General features: G+C 35.8%; 1 protein-coding gene across 2 annotated transcripts in view; it reads left to right on the forward strand.

Annotated features, from left to right (window-relative positions):
* TTC27 (tetratricopeptide repeat domain 27) overlaps positions 1 to 19,238 on the forward strand; it is a 104,131-nt gene that overhangs the window by 48,720 nt on the left and 36,173 nt on the right. For both annotated transcript variants that reach the window (XM_048935837.1, XM_048935838.1), the window contains one exon: positions 4,667 to 4,780. In XM_048935837.1, the coding sequence (XP_048791794.1) occupies positions 4,667 to 4,780 (114 nt within the window). The remainder of the gene's footprint in view (positions 1 to 4,666; positions 4,781 to 19,238) is intronic.

Genomic DNA, 19,238 nt, shown 5'->3' on the forward strand with positions numbered 1-19,238 from the left:
AAAAAGATAACATTCAAAAATGTGATAATTTGAAGAGACATTAAAAAAGAAAAATCAGAAGTGGTCACACAATTGACTCTGTAACATTGCTGTTTTGATGTAACTCAATAAAATCAGTAGAAGACCTGATAGAGGAAAAATACAGATCTTTTGCTAATGCATGTCATACATGCTCAAGTATTATATATTGCTGCTGCTCCGAAAGTAATGCCTCCTGTTGTATTACGTTAGCCTGCAACTTCAGAAGTGGATGTTGGTGGTATAGCAGTACAGGCTGAACCTTCCTTCCACAATATTTTCTGTTCTTTCAGGAAATCATAAAATGAGTTTTGAAGTTGTGTTGCCCGTAGTTCTGTTCCAGAATTAATATTTCCGTGTTAATTATCTGGATGATTTCTTGAAAATTATGCTGCAACAATATCCTTGAGTATATGAAACAGGATGAATTATTGATAATAATTATTAATTAATCCATATAAGTAATTTGGAAACTAACCTGTGTGTGGCTTCTGGGAAGTAAATTCATACTACGTATTGGGCTACAGCTTGATACATCCTCACTAGATAAAGAGGAGGGGAAGGTGAACAAAAAGGTCATGAATTATGTTAACTGAAATGGGTAATTAATGAAATCAGACTTTTTTCTTTTTTTTTTCCTAAATCCGTCCTAGTGTTTTCTATTTGCTTGTGTTTGCTGTGGTATTTAAAATTACCTGAGTGAATCTAAACTAAAGGCTATTTCTTTGGAAGGGATGACAGGACAAAGAAACGGAGTAACCATCAGGGTGCTTCTTGCCAGTGCCTTCAACTAAGTCATTTCAACACGTCCTCACAATTTGAGCAATAAGCAGAATGCTTTTGATTTTGCAGTGGACTGGTGTACAGACTTTTGGGAATTCCACAACTGGTTGCAATTAAGTATTTGGAGTTTGAAAGTCCAGTTTTCAAATAACAGCTCTGTCATAGCAACCATGATAGTTTGCTAAGCTACTGATTTTTTTTTAATAGGTGTTTATCAGTGTTTTATCAGTGAGCAAGTCACAATAATAGTAAAATGGGCTTGCTTAAAGCATAGGTTTGTAATAATGAGGAAGAAAATCAGAAATTTTTCAAATGGTTTAGAACTGCAGTTACAAAGTAATCAACTTCAGTTCTTTCAGCTTCTTGTCTAGCATCTCCAACAAGCCCTGTTCCTGGCTCAGATATCAGAATGAATTCCTACAGGAAATCCTGTGTTTGGAAATAGAGTTGTGCAGAAGTGTTCCGCTGAAGAACTTGAATCTTCTGTATGTTATGACTGACTAATGCAGTTGTCTGCCTGTCAAAAGACTGGTTTTGCTTGGTTTGTCAACTATAGACCACACAGTATTGTGCGGGGACTGACACTTCTTGGTGTGGACTTCAGGTCTACTTTTCTGTTTCACCTTACATGCATTATATTCTTGGTTTTCAGCTTTAAGCAGCTTTCTCTGTTTTTAGTTTCCTTAAAACCAAGATTTTAACTTTCCAACTAGTACTTGTGTACATTTGTTTCTATGATATGTATGACATATTGGTGGCACAAACCTCCTTGAAGATTCTTGCTAGCTTGCTCTGAATTTTGTACAGATATTGCAATTTCCACAACCACTCTTTCTCTGTTTCTTTAACAGAAAGCTATAGGAGTTATCAGGGAGTGCATCATACCTAGATTAACCTCTGAATAAGGATGGAGCTGAATAATGGTACCTGAGAGTTAATCCAGGTTTTGCAAAGCTGTTGTAATTTAGTTTGATCTGAATGTCATTTGTAATAACCACCTGTCTCACAATTCAGATACTACCTGCTGTTTTTTTCTTACATGGTAACCAGGATATTAGGAAAGTTATGATGTAGTATTAGACTGCTAACTACTTTTGATAAGACTTTGAAGTTCATACTGTTTCATTCACTTACCAGGTAAGAATGATACATTGAATGGAATAGTTTTATATGGTGTTTTGGTAGTATCTCCTTTCTACACATTGAAATGATGGGGGAGGAAGGTAAACGTTTGGTTTTTTCTTTGTAGGAAAGAAATGTGGGGAAGAATTGGAATAATGAATTTTCCCATGCAAAAACATTCCATTCAGTGCAGAAAATCTTTCCTTTTTTCTCACTCCATGTATTTTTCCTGCTTTTGTTTTTCTTTATTTCATTGTTCTTTCCTTAAAATAAGAACAGATCTACTTTTGAGGATTCTCAGTAGTATGTTGCTTGTTATTTATTTTCTTATCGGTCTTTGATACAAGACAATAAACTTCAATCTGTTGACAAAACTTGCATAATCTTGATTTTGTTGTTGTTTGTTTCACGTGTTTAAAAAGTATAAAGTCTAAGATTAGATTGAAGTGGAAATATAAAGCTTTGCAACTGACAGATCATTTATGGTCTAGAAAATGTGGAGAAGTTGGATGTAAAATGAAAACTCAATGGTACAGGTTCTGAAATTATTCTTTAAAAGTCCTCAAATGTAAATACTCTGTATCCTTTACATTTATGCTTTTGATCTTTTCTTTGTGCCTGTGCTGTTTTAAACCGTATAATTATGTTGTGAAAATGTGAGCATTGGAGTTCTGATGTAAAACCAAACTCAAGGTGGATACAGTTACAGCCTTTTCTAAACTGAAAAATAGGCTTGTTTCTCATTGTCATAGGCAATTGCAGAGGCTTTTTTATTGCAGTGAATTATTAGAGAACTTCTGTATTTCATTCATTCATAACTGTACAGCAGATATACCTTGCATTTTGTTTTATAAATACCTTTTGCAACCCAGGATCCTTGGTCAGGATAGGAAAGACTGTGAGGCTGCACAGTGTACCCCTCCCCTCGCCTGGTGGCAGTGCTGGCCCTGCTGCACCCCAGAGTGCAGATGGCCCTTTGGACTGGCAGGGCACAGTGCTTGCTTCAGGTCTAACAATCATTTAGCAGAGGAAAACTTCCCTTTTAGTGAAAAACAATAATTTGACAAAATGTCAATAGTGGAGAAAATTGGAGGAAAGTGAAGCTTTCTCACAAAAGTAGCTTTTTCTTTTCTTTTTTTTTTTTTAAGTTAAAATAAGCATTGTTCAAGTGTTTGGCCAAACAACCCCTTTAGGTTTATTTTAGCAGCTGCCTGTAATGGGCCACTGAAGAAATCTGGGTCCTGTGTCAGGAATGCCTTGCTTGCTTCCTGCAGTGGAGATTTGGCTCAAGACCAAACAAAATATGGGTTTGGACTTCTGTGGATGAGATAGGAGGGATATGGAGCAGTCAACAGATTTATTGATCATAATTTCTAAACGGGCACTTAAAATTTTGTGCAGTATAGAACACTGTAATTACATCTGCCTTGTACTTTCAGGTTCTCAGCACAGTTAGAATGGTATGGAAGCCTTGGGGTATTTACTACCATAATGCTAACTAGAAATCATGAAACAATTTGTTCAGGGCTTGTCGGTCAGAAGAGGAAGGATCAGTTGATGTTAAAGTTTCTGGTGGTACATGCATTCATGCTGTTTTTGTTATACTTCATTTGCTGTTGCCTTTTTTACTTCCCACTGTAGTTTTGCTTGGAGAGAATTTGTTTTAGGTTGTCTCTTTCTGCTTCCTTTCCTGCAAAAACACTGGGGGAAAGAAAATAGATTACAATATGACAGAAATTTGTGAGACATTTCAAACAAATAAGCATATTTTTTAATGCTTTAGGAGACTTTTAAAGGGATAGAATAAAACCACTGGGGTTCTTTCATCAGTTTACAAATATCTGTAGACAAATTTCATTTTTCAGAGAAGCTGGGTCATATTTATATTGTCAATAAAGTTAGCAAGGAAGTTTCCCTGCTGTCTCCCTTTTCAAAGTAAATATCTAAAAGTAGTTATACTTTGAAACCATTCTGGAAAGAATTCACACTACCTACATATTGTTAAGGAATATCAAGTTATACTGGCTACATAATTCTCGAGTTTTTCTAAAAATTGGTCATTGGAATTGGCATTGAGTTCTTGGTATAAGGCAGGATATTCAAAGACAGAACTTCCCATATCTTTAGCAAAGTTTTTTGCCTAGTCATTGTACATCTATCACATCCAAAGCTTGCTGTTATTCTCAAGTCATGGCACACTTGAACTTTATTAATAATCTTAAGATTCCTAGCAAGTTCAGCTAATATAACATAGAGATGCTGTCAGTGCAAATGTTGAAGTACCTGGAGTATGAGGAGAGGTTGAGAGAATGGTTTTTCTCCACCTTAACATAGGAAAAGCTAAGGAGAGGAAACAGTGCTGTCTATAACTATCCAGTAGTGAGCTGTGGAGAAGGCTGAACCAGACTTCTCAGTATGAAGTTCTTTATATTTCTTTAATTGTGAGTAGCCGCTTCAATTTGTGCAGTTTATTCCCTACTTTTCTTCATTGTGCACCATGTGGATATCTGTGCATGGTGTTGCAGTAGGACAAAATTGATTTGATGGCCTTCTTTTCTACTGAAAATTAATAAAAAGTGATCTTTACAGCCTTAGTTTTATCTAATAAATAATGCAACCATATATTTTACTTTCAGAATAGGAGACAGAATTTGTGCTTGAGAATGGTGTTTAAAAACTTGACTTTTTTCAGCATCTTTTAAAATGAACTATCATATTGTTTAAACTGCTGTTTTCTCTACAGTGTTTGCTCTCTCAGCCAAAGTTCTGGGCCATTCAAACTTCAGCCTTACTTCTTCGGACCAAGCTTGAGAAAGGAAGCACTCGTAGAATGGAACGAGCAATGAAGCAGACACAGGTGAGGCTTCTCCCTTGACGTGACCCAGATGTCTGAGTTATGAATATGGGTTCTTTATGTACAGAATGGAGACAGGCCGGAGTTAGCAGCTTCCTCTCTAAATTGTAGTGAGCCAAAGTTTCTAATTCTGTCTCAATTAGATGCATTTCTGCCAGTCCTCGGACAAACTCACATATGTATAAAATAGTAAAGTTTTTGAAGATTGAAATTAAAATCCATGTTCCTGCCTTTAGTTTCCGATTCATTTGATATCTGAGGAACTTTTTCATGTGAGGATTCACGAATGTAAAGCTGCTACTGATATTTAAAATTGTTTTTTACTGAAACAAATCATCTGTAGAAAAAACTGAAGCTTGAAAATGATCACTAGTGTTAAGAACAGGAAAATACATTTGTGACCAAAACTGCACTTCTTATTTACTGTTTGATGTGGTACTCAGTATTTGCATTGTAAGTTTGAGGTAGTGATTAAACAATTTTGTTCCAAATGTAGGTCAGTTTTCAAATAAACATAGTAACAATAAAAAAATCCATCTGAAATTTATCAGCTAGTGGGATTTATTTAAGACAAAAATTTTTCAAAGGAAAACTGTGTAGGCTTTATAAAAGATTTTTTTTCTTCATATGACATTTTGTTAGCCATCTGTCACGTTCATCCTGTTTAGTCTTCTTGTCGCATGAACAGCAGGCATTACTATGTGTCTGTCAGGCAACAATCCTGCTGACTAAAGCGGCCAGGAATGTACAAAATTAATGATTATGGTGCTCCACAATTAAATCCTGAGAAGCTGATGTTTCATTTCAAATCATTATTAATGCATGAATATTAGAAGAAGTGCAGCTTGGATGTGTTGCTGCATTTTTCTTCTGTTGAGGGAGGTCACAGAGTTGCTGTAGTGGAATTTCCTAGGGTCAGTAGGAGATGTCAAGGAAGCCAGGATTCCAAGTCTGGGAGAAGATGTAGCATCTGGTGGCATTTGGGAAATGATCTCAGGATTCTCAATGCCCTAAGCCGTGAAGCAGTTGGAGCGTTTCCAACATTTTTGTCTAGCTTGATAAACCTGAGTCCTGGAAGCTGTTATGCTGTACAGTTTGACATTCTCATGATGGAAATCTCATGAAGGCCTTATCGTTTTAAGTACACTTATCTATATTCATTGTTGTTGTAACCACCATAATGCAAAGATTTCGTTAGCATACACTGTGACATTCTGGGAGGCACTATAAACACTGAATATATGATTTAAAAGATCATATTTAATCTTAATGTTTTCAATTTCTTTCACTGAATTTTCTAGATATTTGAAATATCATGATATATTTGTGTTGATTTGATACCGTATCAAGCTGTTTAGCTCAGTATCCAAAAATAGTTAAAGTTGTATAAGGATTGATCTGTGCTAAATTAATCAAATAACTTGAATAACTTTCCATTTAAGGTTTTCATTCTTGAGTTCTGTAAGTTTAGAATTTTTTAATATCGTAGTTTCTAACAGTTCAAAGACTTTTTAAGGAATTGGAAAATACAGGCTTAATGCTTGATGAACTTTCCATTGAATTCTCTCATTGAATGAATTCTCCATTCATAATGCAAATTTTTTTGATACATCATTTTAATAAATATGTGTAAGCAGTGCCTGAGGAGCTTGCTAGTTCTTCGTCTATTTGGCAGTCTATTTCTCCTTTTCTTCTCCACTGCATCCCTCCATTCTCCCCCCATACTCCCATATATCTACTATAGCTTTTGTTTGTGCTGAATTTAAGCATCCTTTTAATGAATTAATATCTTTATATTATGAGTATACAACTGGTAAGATGTATGCAGTTTCTCAGGCATAAAGCAAGCCAGGCATCGTTTGTTGATGTGCCAAATAATTTTTTTTTTACTGTGTTTCATGGGCCTGTCTGTTTGTCTAACCTATTTTAATTACTTCAAAATAACTGCATCTATTTTTGAAAGAAGGGTATATTGGTTGAGTATAGCTGCTGTTCTCCAAGAATTCAATATATCCCTACTTTGTTAAAAAAAGGTGTTATCAAATGGTTTTTAAATACCTATCCTAACTGGAAATCTTCAAAGAGAATTGGAATGATTGTTTTGAAAATCTTTCAGATTCCATTAAAAATCTGGACTTCAGATAATATGGACTTTGGAACCACCACAGATTTTCAGATAATCATTCTGAGTACTTTGGAAGGTACGTCAGCTAGTAGCTAACTGGAAGTGAGGAGGAGAGATTTTTTTTTCTTAACGTTTTCTGAATGCTGCTGTCCAATTTTTTGCCTAAATGAGGCTTGGGCCTACAAAAATAAGGTTAAAAGTTTTTGAAGTCAGTACTTTTTTCAACCATTTTTCTAAGAAAAGGAAACTGTTCAAGAGCTAAACAGAGTACTTTAATGTTCCACTAGAATATTTAATCATGACCAATATGGTGTATATTGAAGTCTGGATCAAGGGTGCTGCCAAGTAAAATGTGTCTGGATACAGCATGATTTTTATTTAAATTAAAATAAAAATAGATGGTTGTTTCTTTTTTGTTTTGTTTTTCTTTTTTCCCCATATGGGTATAGATGGGGGAAGGTTAAGTACTAAGATGGTAAGAGAGGAAAGAACAGTTGGGAGAAAAAACAGGAGGAAATACTGTTAGGTTTTGATAAATAGCTCTTTGCATAAGTAGAACTCTGCCATTTCTGCATCATCTGCATCAGTATTGGGATCTTCAGCTACCTTCTATTCTAAGGAAGTAACTCAGAAACGATTAATAATGGAAAATGGGTTGGAATAAGCTGCTAAACCACAAATTACTGCTGAAAGTGCAGCCAGAGCTCAAGTAACAGGATGAGGGAGAAATAGGGAGTTTTGAGTGGTCTAGGAATTATGAAAAAACGAGAAAGGAAAAAGGAAGGATGATTTTAAAAGAAATAAACAAGATTAGAGCATGTAAAGGAAAATATCCCATTGTAGTGTCTTGATGTTCGAAACGAGCACTCTTCCACCTCCATGAATTTTAAAATATTTTTAAGAATGAAGCAAAAAGAATTAAAGTGCTGTGCTGAATACAGGGGACGGTGGGTGTGCAAGTGATGAGAGCGTTGTTACTCAGGCAGTAAAAAGAGGTTAAACTGCTATGTGCCTGGTATACCAGTAGCCTACTAAAGCCTATCCCACAGTGACTTGTTACAGCTGCTTCCTGCTGCTTAATCTGTGTGGTTACACAGGCTACCTAGATGCCTGGAGCTTTTGTCAGCTTGTTACATGGCCCCTTTTCTGATTGTATTTTCTACTGCTGGCTGCACCTGGCGATAACAAGCCTGTAAGCCAATGGCTCGATTTTTTCCCAACATGCAATACGATGTCAGTGATATTTCATCTGGTTCTCTTGCTTTTCTTGGCAGTAGAGGAATTTGCCCGTTAGTGGGAGAGAAATGTGTCTTGTAAAGGGTGTTTTTAATAAGACTTCAGGAGAGCAGGGAGCAGACTAGCAATATTATAGGCCAATCATTTTGTCTAAGATTGAAAGGTCACATGAGAGCTTGTTTTATATCCTTAGTCATACACAGATGTATGTGGTTGGGAATTCTGTGTCAACTGCTCTGTAATTTTCACTTAAATAGTACTTCAGAGTGTCATTTTCTCCAGCAACTAATGTTTTTCTGTATGTATCAAAAGGGGAAATCTTGACTTTTTTGGTTTAAATTGTTCTTACCAGAAACACGTTGTAGTTGCTATTCAGTTCATTCAACTCTGAAAATACTTTAGTGTACCTTGAAGGCCAGCGTAGATCCAGTACTGGCATTTTGTGCTCTGTGAGGTGTAACCTGTCTAAATGGAAGAACTCTGCAGTTTCATTACTTTCACACTGATGGTCTTAAAATAGTTATGCAAGAAAGTTGTGTGATTTGTCATAGAAATATATTCTCTTTCCTTTCAAAACAAAACTGTCCCTTCCTTGCCAACTTGCTCCCTGTGCTTTGCTTTATTTGGCTGTTGTTTGACAGTAAATCAATTCAGCATTTTAAGGGTAAAGCTCAAAAAAGAGAGGGGAGTAGTCTTCCTCCCACTAGGTATCTAATCAGAGAGATTTGAGGCTCAGATTTTTCCCATCTCTGTATCTTCAAACATCTGAAAACCAAGGTTGGAGCAGTGTAGAGAGACTTCTAAGTGTGACTGAGAGAATGACAACACTTGTCTGTTTAGTTTAAATACTAACACTATACTAAGAGTTCCTCTTTTTCACCTCTGTCTTGTACTCTTTTACATAGGATTTTAATGATTGCCTTTAGTTGTCTTTTGAATGGGAGAATAGAGGAAAAAGGAGAAAAATGAATGATAAATTTAGCCAGTAAATTTGTTTTATGGAATGTTGAAATTTATGCAGAAAGTTAATGAAATTTGAGAAATACACTGGTGAACTGAGAGAGATTTAGCTCACTCTTTAGGAGAGTAATAAGTGGAAGAGCCACCTTCTCTTCTGTTCTGTAGAGATCCCACGTGGATATCCCAAGAGTTCTCAGCTCTTTTGAATTGTATTTATTAACGGAACACATTTCAAAAAGTTTTCAGAAAGAGGAGAAAAGCCAGGTGCCTTGTAAAAGCTTTTCTTAATGAGCTCCAGACAAGATCAGAAAGTCTCCAGAACCATAGAAATAAATGTTATTAGTTCAGAAGGCAATTGCAAGGGAGACTGAACTCTTGGTGATAGTTATGATTTCAATTTCAAATCACGCATTTTCAAAACATTTTATTTTGCTTAAACAGATGACAAATTTGACAGATTGAAGATGTTACATGGCACGAGTGGTTCTGGGGATGCACTGAGCACATTAACACACTTCAGAATAATTAGCACAGTGATGCTTGACACCCTCTGTTTTTCTTCCACTATGTAATTACGGTTTCTGTTGGAAAAACAAGAAGCAACAAAAATCATATCCAGTCTGCCAAGTGTTGTTCAGGAATAACTGAAGTTTTTCTTTTTGTAGCACTAGCATAAAAGAGAATATTAAATAGTATGATTTTCCAGGTACTGATTTCTGGCTATAAATTTTCTACTATGCTGTTCTATTTGCCAGTTTGGATCAGTGGCATTCACTACTGTGGGGAAAAGAATGTAACCATTCTTTCTCTGCTAAAGTTTTTTCATATTTTTCTCAGTTATTACTTTGAAAAACAAGTCTTTTTGCTCATTCAAGAATTGTGTTCAATCTTGAACTGTTCCACTGTTGTGTTGTACACTTTCCAAAAAGATACCAAAAATTGTATGTGTCCCATTTTTTGAGTGTAGCCACTGAATTTTGGCTCTGAAAGTGTTTACCGTTTTCCCTTTACACTCTCTTCATTTATTGTCCTGGCAACTAAAATGATGGTATTAGGACTAATATGTCAGATAGGACAGTCCTTGAGCTATGTTGAAGCGTAAAACTATGCTTTTTGCCCAAATGATGACAGCAAATTGCAAAGAAAAATACTAATATTGACAGATTCTAGGACATAGCATTTACATTTTTCTGCCTAAGCTTTTGCTCATCCTCTGGATGAGCTCCAACAAGTCTGTATCTCTCCTGAACTGAGGACTCTACATCTGGACACAGTACTCCAGGTGAGGCTTTACCAGTCCAAAATAAAGGGACAGGATCACTTCCCTCTGCCTGCTGGCCACGCTTCTTTTGATGCAACCCAATGTGCAGTTGCTGTCTGTGCTGCAAGGGCGCATTGCTGGCTCGTGTTCAACTTCCTGCCACCAGTACTTCCGGGTCTTTTTTGGAAGTGTTGCTCTGAATCCTGTCATCCCTCAGTTTGTACCGGTAGTGAGGGTTGCCTCGACCCAGGTGCAAGGTCTGGCATTTGGATTTGCTGAACCTCATAAGGTTCACCTGGACCCGCTGCTCAAGCCTGTCTACATCCCTCTGGATGGCTTGACTAACTCCTTGAAGAGCTGGAAGTTAGCTTTCCTAAAACTTAGCATCCTAATTTTACTCTTTGCCAGTCTCATATCCCTCTGGAGCAGGGACTCAACTGTAGTATGATCCCTACAGCTTGGGCAGCCTCCAATCCTGATGTCATCAATTGGTTCATTTGCATTGGTGAGCAACAAGTCCACAATTGCATCCCCCCTGGTGGGACCTTCTATTACTTGACTCAGGAAGTTATCCTCAGTGCATTCCAGGAGCCTCTTGGATTTCCTACAGCTCGCTGTGCTACTTTTCTAGCTGATATCTGTGTGGTTGAAGTCCCCCAGCAGGATAAGCACTTGTGATTGCAGTGCCTCCTGTAGCTTAAATCTGTTCTTCACGAATAAGCTTACAAGTCTTGCTACTTCCAGAGATTTTAGGGGAATTTCTGCTTACAATTTGTAATACGTCATAAAAATAGTAACACAAGTGGCAAGTGAAAGATCTCTTTTAAGAAGCCACACTTGTCTGATAAGGACAGTGAGATAACTATGAAATGATAGAATCACAAGTAAATGTTGTACAAATAAAAATACTACTAATACTTTTCTAAACCATTTGTGTCCTCTGTAAGAGGATTTTTCTGGAGTCTTAACTCATTGATGGACTTTAAGACTGAAATCTGTACCATAAGCATTGGCAGTCAGTAACTTTAGGTTCAGTATTTGCCCAAACAAGCTTGTATTTTGATAGCGAGTGATGTTGTAGTGGTACTGAATGCCTCATTTATTTCACTGTATTTCCCTTAGTAGCAATATTTGACAACAACAGAACATCCCAAATGACAATTGCATAGGGGGTGCTCTATGTTGCACAGTATAGTACTTCAATGAAAAGGAAATAATGTCAGACATTTATGAATTCAGTTATCTTCTAATCATGATCTCTACCTCTTTTGTATTAATTTTTATATTTTTTTATAAATCTAAATGCTTTAGATTTCATTTGGGCTTGTTGGACTCATTTCCTCTTGTCTGCTTTTCCTCCCCACCCTATTATGAAGGAACTGAAGATTTTTTTTTAGTAGACTGGTACTGACAACTTCAGTTACTGTTTCTTAGGCGTTACTGCTTTCAGAGTGGAATACATGTTTGCAGGGATTTATGTCCTGATAGAATAAAAAAAGCATTCATAATAAGAATCTAGTACATGAGTCATCTTAGGAAAAATAGACATGCACAGTTCTAGCATCCTAATCAATAATTTCCACTGCAGCATATTTCTTTGTCTTAAAACTGTAACATCTAACCCTAAACATCTTCCTGTATCTTAAAAGTTCATTTGAATTAATGTGGAGGGAAAAAAAAAGGCTGTCTTAGTTGTCCATTAGTTCTGCACACTACTTTTGCATAGATTCCTTACAAAGGAACATAGAATTAGACAGATAGAAGACCTTCTAAAGGTAAGTGGCAGAATTTATCAAAATGCTCTGTCTAGTTTTCTGGAATAAAATTAACGTCAAGTGATAAAACTGTTTTTGAGTAGAAAGTGTAGAGCAATTACTGAAAATTGAAGATTTAGCTGCATTGTTCTATGCTAAGTACATAGTGCTAAAATGTTTATGCATGCAGTATCTTTTGATGCAGTCAACTACCTGTAGAACAACATCTGAAAATCCTGTAGTTGTGTCATAAGGTAAGGAATAGAGGAAAATTAGTAAATCCAATTGATTTTTAGATCTTTTATTAAATATATTAATCTCGCATTTATAATAAGTAATTGTTGTATCAGCAGCACATGTTTGATATCGAAGTTTAAAGATGCATTATCAGGAGAAATTCATTGGGAAAGTATCTGTAGTGAAAGAACATTGAAGTAGAACAGGTTTCAGCATCTGTAGATTCATGCAGGTTTATAAGTTTGTTTTTTTTTTCTAGCTCAACACCCAATTCTTTCAGTTAGAAAGCCTTTGGGAGCTGATAAGTGTTTTTCTTGTTTGCCTATAACACTGCATTAAGAAAGGAGCAAGTTTTAAATGCAAGTTGATTGTCTTTCTAGTTACAAGCCCTGTGATGTTGTGTAACTGATAGTATAATATACACTTGCTGTGTTTGCCAAGCACACTTCCACTGAGATCTGAAAGAGTCTAAAGGTGTTTTATTTAGCATGTGAGAAATGCCATTCAACATTATCTAAATTTTTTAAAATTAGATATGCAAATCTATCATCATCGTGGTATTCTATATTTGCTCCGTGTGTAGTTTTATTATTGCTGAACGCTACTAAAATTTGAGAAGAATGCTTCTAGACATTTTAACAAATAATTTTATGTTTTAAGACATCTTCCCTTGAAGGTAAAGCATACTGAAGCCAGAGGGAGATGACAAAAGTTCATGCAATTTAAATGGTTATGCCTCAGTGTTATTTCATTCAGCCAAACTATTTTGATTCAAATCTTTCTTTTTTCCTTCCATTTGTGACTTTTTTCTTTTTCTTTAAAAGATGATTTTCATCAACATTAAGAATTAGACTGCCTTTCAATTACACATAGCCTTCTTTCTTTTTTTTTTTCTTTTTTTCTTTTTTTTTTTTTCAAAATAAGGAGGATTTATTGTAGACATGTTTAAAGCATCATTTAGCATAAAAATTCCGTTGCTGGCAGAAATGCAGAGCTAATGGTTATGACTGTGTTGAAAAGTAGTGTTACATAGCTGAGAACTTGCTTTATCTAATAGAGGTTTTGTGTTCTTTGTATCTGTAGTTTTCATGGAATGAAATGGGAGGCATTACTTTTAGAACTATGTACATGAGGCATTTCTCTTTCCCCTGTTAAAACTTTCCCTGAGGAATATACCTTCAGTCTTCCCCTGCTAAGCTTTCCAGGTGAATAAGTTATTTTGCTGTGATTGGAAGTCCTTAAGAGCATAGGCTACTGTTGGAGATCTTTGTTCTTCAATGTCATAAAGATTAATTCAATCTTAAAATATTAATTTATACATGTTAGGACCTTATTTAGTGACATGAAGCGAAGACCTACAAAAACAGTCACTGGGGAATAAGAACAATAAGAATGAGACAAATGTTTGCGTGTTTTTAGAAACCGATCCAGCATTGTTCTGAAAATGTCTTCCATTAGAAGGTGCTTAGCTGCAGTTTTAACTGTTTCAGGAAATGAGCAACAAGAGGCTGTTTTTATTTTTGAGAGGATTTAAGGTGGAAAACGTATGGAAATGGTGGTGCTATAATACTTCAGAAAATGGAATAGGTAATAAGTCAGAGCCAGCTTTGTGAATTGGAATAATTGGTAGTTTTGTCCTCCCTTAAGAACAATCAAAAAGACGAAACAGTCTTGTCAGTAAGGCTTTTTCTCCTGCTGCAAAAAGAATGTTTTACTTTATCGGTTCATCAGAGCGCTCAAGCTGTGATTTCAGTAGAAACCCATGCATTTATTGTCGGAGGAGATTTTCAGTAGGAAATCTTTAAAAACCTCAAAATAATTACTCTCAAATTTTAAAGCAGGGGTCAGAAAGTAGTTGTATGGCCAAGCAGGGGTAGGATCTTAGAATATTATACGGGAAGCGTTTTGCTTTTATTACGTAGGTCAGCACCACAGATAATCACAGGGAATGTTCTAGGCAGTTTGGCTCTTAACCACCAGTTAAGAGTGAGATCGTAGCAGACTGCAGTGTAAACCTCAGAGATTGGTGATCACTGACCCAGAGTACTGAATACCACTGACAGTAAGTGCGGGAAACTGACTTGTAAGAAAGGTAACTGAATTGGTGACAGGTCTTTGTGAGATATATTTAGAAATAATGAAGAAATGCACTTTCAGGGAACTATAAAAAGAAAATAGAAAAAGAATCGACTACTGTGTAATTAGTGAGGTAAAATGATAACTTTTTAGATGGTTATGTTATTTTCAAAAATGAGAAGTAATTCAAAAGATGAAAATGATCATACTTTTAAATTAGTTTGTGTTTTTCTAGTGGAGAGAGATGAGTGCTTTTTCAGGTATTTGTTTCTACCAAGAACTAATTTCCAGCATATCGGCGGTTTTGCTCTCTGGTATGTTATGTGGAAGGTTGGTTATTATTATTAATAATAATAATAATAATAATATGATAAGGTCACTGTATGTGATTTGTATATGATTCAAGGCAGAAAATTTGGTGTTATGGTATGTAAAGGATCAGTTGAATGGAAACATTGCTAGTGGAGATAAGCTTTGCACAATAGTGTGGGCTGAATGTAATTTCTGACTGAAGAACTGCTCAATTCACTCTGTGCATGTTCTGTTCCAGTTATAGTTGTGAATAGAGGGATATATTTGGCTTTTGAATTTTCCAAACTGATTTAGGTCCCACTGATTCAAATAATTATTTGGATTGGTATATGGAGATTTCTATGATGACATGATATTGGCTCTTTTCCTCATTTCCATTTGCTTTTGCAGCTTCCCAATTTCTTCATGGTATTGCTTTGTAACTATCTGATCGTTGTAAATCATTGCACTGTAAATCATTGCACATAAGAACACTGTGCTTTTGTGATAAGATTTGGATGTTTTGACACGTGGAGCTGTTTTTGTAAGAGATATGACCTACTATGCCTGAACTAGATTTTAAATGGTATAAATAATATTGTTTGTGACTAATACGTGCATTGCTGTGCTATACCTGCTGATTTTTCCAGATGCAGATCTGTACAGACACTGAAGTTGCCCAGAAATAGAAATGTAGTAAATGATTCTACCACAGAACTCTATCTGTCCTTTATCCCATTTTTCCCTGTATAAAATGTGTGCAAATAAAGGTCATGATTAATGTTGCAAATTCAGACACTGAGAAGTTAAAAAATACCAAACTATATACAGGAGCCTTCAACCTGTTTCTTGCCAGGATAATTCCTCTGCCCTGAAGTCTGTCTTCCTTTCTGTGGTTCCACACTAAAAGTGCAGGCTAAGGGCTAGGTGAACTGCCATGGGCCTAACAGCCTCCTGCTCCTAGGATTTTCATTGAATTGTTTTAATTGGAAGGATCCTTAAAGGTCTAGTCCAGCTCCTCTGCAGTGAATCTCTGGATGAACATCTACAGCTAGATCAGGTTACACAGAGCCGTGTCCAGTCTGACCTTGAATGTCTTCAGGGACAGAGCATCCACCATTTGTCCAGAAAGTAGGCAATAGCCACCTGCTGGAGAAGTCCCTTTTATCCTCCCTCCAGTCCTCTCCCTCTGGCCCTGACTAGAGTATCTCATGTAAAAAAGGGGCAGCTGAAAGCTAAGTGCATTAGTTCCTCTGGCAGCAGTACACTAGTTCCTCCTTGAAGATCATCAACACAAATTCTCCCTTGTGAGAGTGGTACCATTAGAACTGACAGATGATTACCCTTAATTAAGCAACTGAAGGCCGCTAACAGACCGAAGAGTGCTGACAGATTGTCATTTTGTTTCTGCAGCCCTTGGTTCTATTGGGCAAGGTTTTCAGTATCTTGAGCCCAAGCTTAGTTCTTGTTGCTGCTCTGTGAAGCCTTAGCAGCAAAAGTGTTGGTGTCCAGTTTCAGTCAGTCCATCCCTCGACCTGTTTGGTGCAAGTGACCAGCACAGATCATAAAACTTTGTCCAGATGAAAGAAAATTTTGCTTTAGTTTGGTTTTTAATTGATTACATACCAAACAGACTGTACCCAATCCTGCTTTATGATTCTGGGAAGAACTCTATTTTTGTGGGGAGCTTGATGTGCTTCTGTTTGAAAGCGTCATACAGTCAGGCATGGAATATTTAATGCATTCAGAGTGTTTCCATTTTTGCTTGAAATGGAATTGATTTCAAGCCAACAGTTGCTGAGGATGCTTATTTTTCTCTTTGTTGAGTAGATCAATCATTAACACAGAATGATAGGGGTTTTGTTTGTTTTTCCCTGATGTATAGAGAGCTTTCCAGGAATATGTGAAGAACTGGATTGGACGTCTTTCAAGAAAATGTATATATTGAAAACAGACTTCTTTATATGTGATTGCATTTCTTTGGGATAGCAAAAGTTTAAACACTTTGCCCATGTGTCATATTTCTAATGTACTTACCATCATATACTCTACGGTTGCTGGGTCAGGCTCAACTACTGGAAGAATGTGTTTTTCCTGCCAAGTAATTTTTCAACAGAAACTACTGAGTATCATCAGTCAAGGTTTCATTGTATAGAGAAACTTTTCTGAGGAAGATGATTTTTTTTTCTTTTTTTTTAGAGGGGAAAATAGTGAGTTTTCTGAGGTGTTATGTGAAATGTTCTGTAAAATTTGTCACAGAAGAGACCGAACATAAGTTTCTTGTCATACTTCTGTCTCCCTCCCTCGCCAAAGAACTGAAGATGTTCTTGAGATTTGCAAGTGAATGAGAACAGATGAAAAAGATTTCAGCAAGAGAGCACTTTACGGTTAAAAAATAAAAAATAAAAATAGGTTACAGATATCAAGATAAGAAACAATTTTTTTTTTCATTACAGGCATCTAAGGATGTCTAAGTAATATGTAAGAATTATGCCTGTATAGACCGAGTAAAAAAAAATTCAAGGAATAATTTATAGACAATGGCAATTTTTTTTTTTTTTTAATTTTGTTTGTTTCTCAAGATTTCTACTTGTATAACAGAATACAATCTCTACCTTAGGTAGAAGGAAGCTGAAAATGTTTACATGTTTGGAATTGATAACATTGTCATGTGAAATTTCCCTCTGCAAGTCTTTGCTTTATTTGAAGTATTTGTTGTTTATATTCTACAGAAATTACCATGTAATTTTTAAGTTCTAACTAAAACTTTTGTGACATACATAAACGCTTATTTTGAAGCATTATGCTTTATTTTATGGTTAAGTTGAAGGAGGCCTCTGCTGCCTTCAGACTAACAAATTCTTATCTTTTGTATTGCTTGTGCATATATTGTTCTGCAACTTAAAGTAGGTGAAAAGCAAATGTGTGTATGTGTTAGGTAAACTTGTGTCATTCAGCAAGAGAAAAAGTACAGCGTGTTTCCAGTAGATTATTCTTCTTGAACAGGGCATTCCAGTTGGAAGACAGAGTAGGTTTAAATGGCTTATAAAGAGGCATGTATATTTTTGAGTATCATACATAAACAATGAAATACTGCATATAAACATTATTAAGCTGAAGGGTTCTGCTTGGCTATCTTATGTTTGTGGCTTTCCTATGGAAGAACTACATCTGTTAAAGAATGCACCTATTCTGCATTACAAACCACGAACATTTGGCATCATTTATTTTGTGTAGCAATTTATTTTAATACCTGACACAAGAGGGGAAAAGAATCATAGTACAACAATAGATGTTATATGGCTTCAAGTCAGTCAGACCCTTCTTGCTTGCTGCAGGCAAGATTTTTCTTTTCTGAAAACTGGACAGAAGCTTTACTTTAAAAAAGTTTATTTGCTCATGCTTTTAAAGGGAGTAACAGCAGAAGTGTCAAATGCATCAAATCTAAAACGTTTTAGGAAAAAAAAAACCTGGGTCTGTCTCACAGGACTGCGTTATTCTCAGGTTAACTTCAGGCATTTTAAAGTTAGCTTTAAGAAATTTTAAAGCAGCTATCAAGCAGTGTTATTCTTACAGAGAAGTGTGACGGGTAGTCCTCCAGTCAGTTTAAGTGTATGTGGTGCTTGAGGTTTATGAGATCAGTCCTGTAGACCAATAGTTTCATTGAAAGGATGACATAGTAAAGTCATTACAGCTACCATATTTTAATGTTTCTAAGATATTTGAAGGAGGAAAAAAATATGGTAAGATTCCTGCCTTTTTAAGAATTTATCTTCTGTAGAGTTCTCACAGAACGTACTCATTCTTCTGCAAATTTTGAATAATGTAGAAGCTCCAGTAAGTACTCCTGTTTGGAGATCTTGTCATCTCTGCACAGTGTAAGAATGTCTTTTGAGTTTCCATGAATTGTAACTCAGTTTATAAGTGTTCCCTGTTTCTTGCCTTAAGTTTGTGATGTCATAATTCTTTTGAGAAAATTAGATAAATAGGAGGAGGAAGAGTTCTTTGCTGATGTTGAAATACATCCTTGCTTAATAGCTTTTCCTTTGTGTTAGCTCTTGACTGTTCAGTGATTTTCATCACTTAATAGAAATATATCATTCAAAAATCTGAACTTTTTGAAAGAATTGCTCGTTATTTTCTCTAAGGCATTTCAGCTTGTAAACAAAAATATCATCTTAAATGTCGAAGTGCTGTTCTGAATAATGGTTCTGTGCAATAGTAAGTAAAAATATACTGCTCTTACAACTTTTTATCTAGTGATAAAATTGGCAACCAATGAAGTATTAATTATTTGGTCATTCTTTCCTTCTCCAGGTTTTCTCAGTTTGAATTTTTTCCACATTATATTCATACTTATCAAGAAGAAATTATTTTCTCCTATTAAACAAAACTACATTGCATTGTTATATGAAATCTGTTTTCATTGCTTCATAGTTTCTGGCATTACTTCACTAAATGACTAAGTTATTTTGACCACTGGATTTCAGAGGTTTGGTTATGTCTCGGTTTGTCCCAGTG

This window comes from Lagopus muta, chromosome 2 (assembly GCF_023343835.1).
Source record: "Lagopus muta isolate bLagMut1 chromosome 2, bLagMut1 primary, whole genome shotgun sequence".
NCBI lineage: Eukaryota > Metazoa > Chordata > Aves > Galliformes > Phasianidae > Lagopus > Lagopus muta.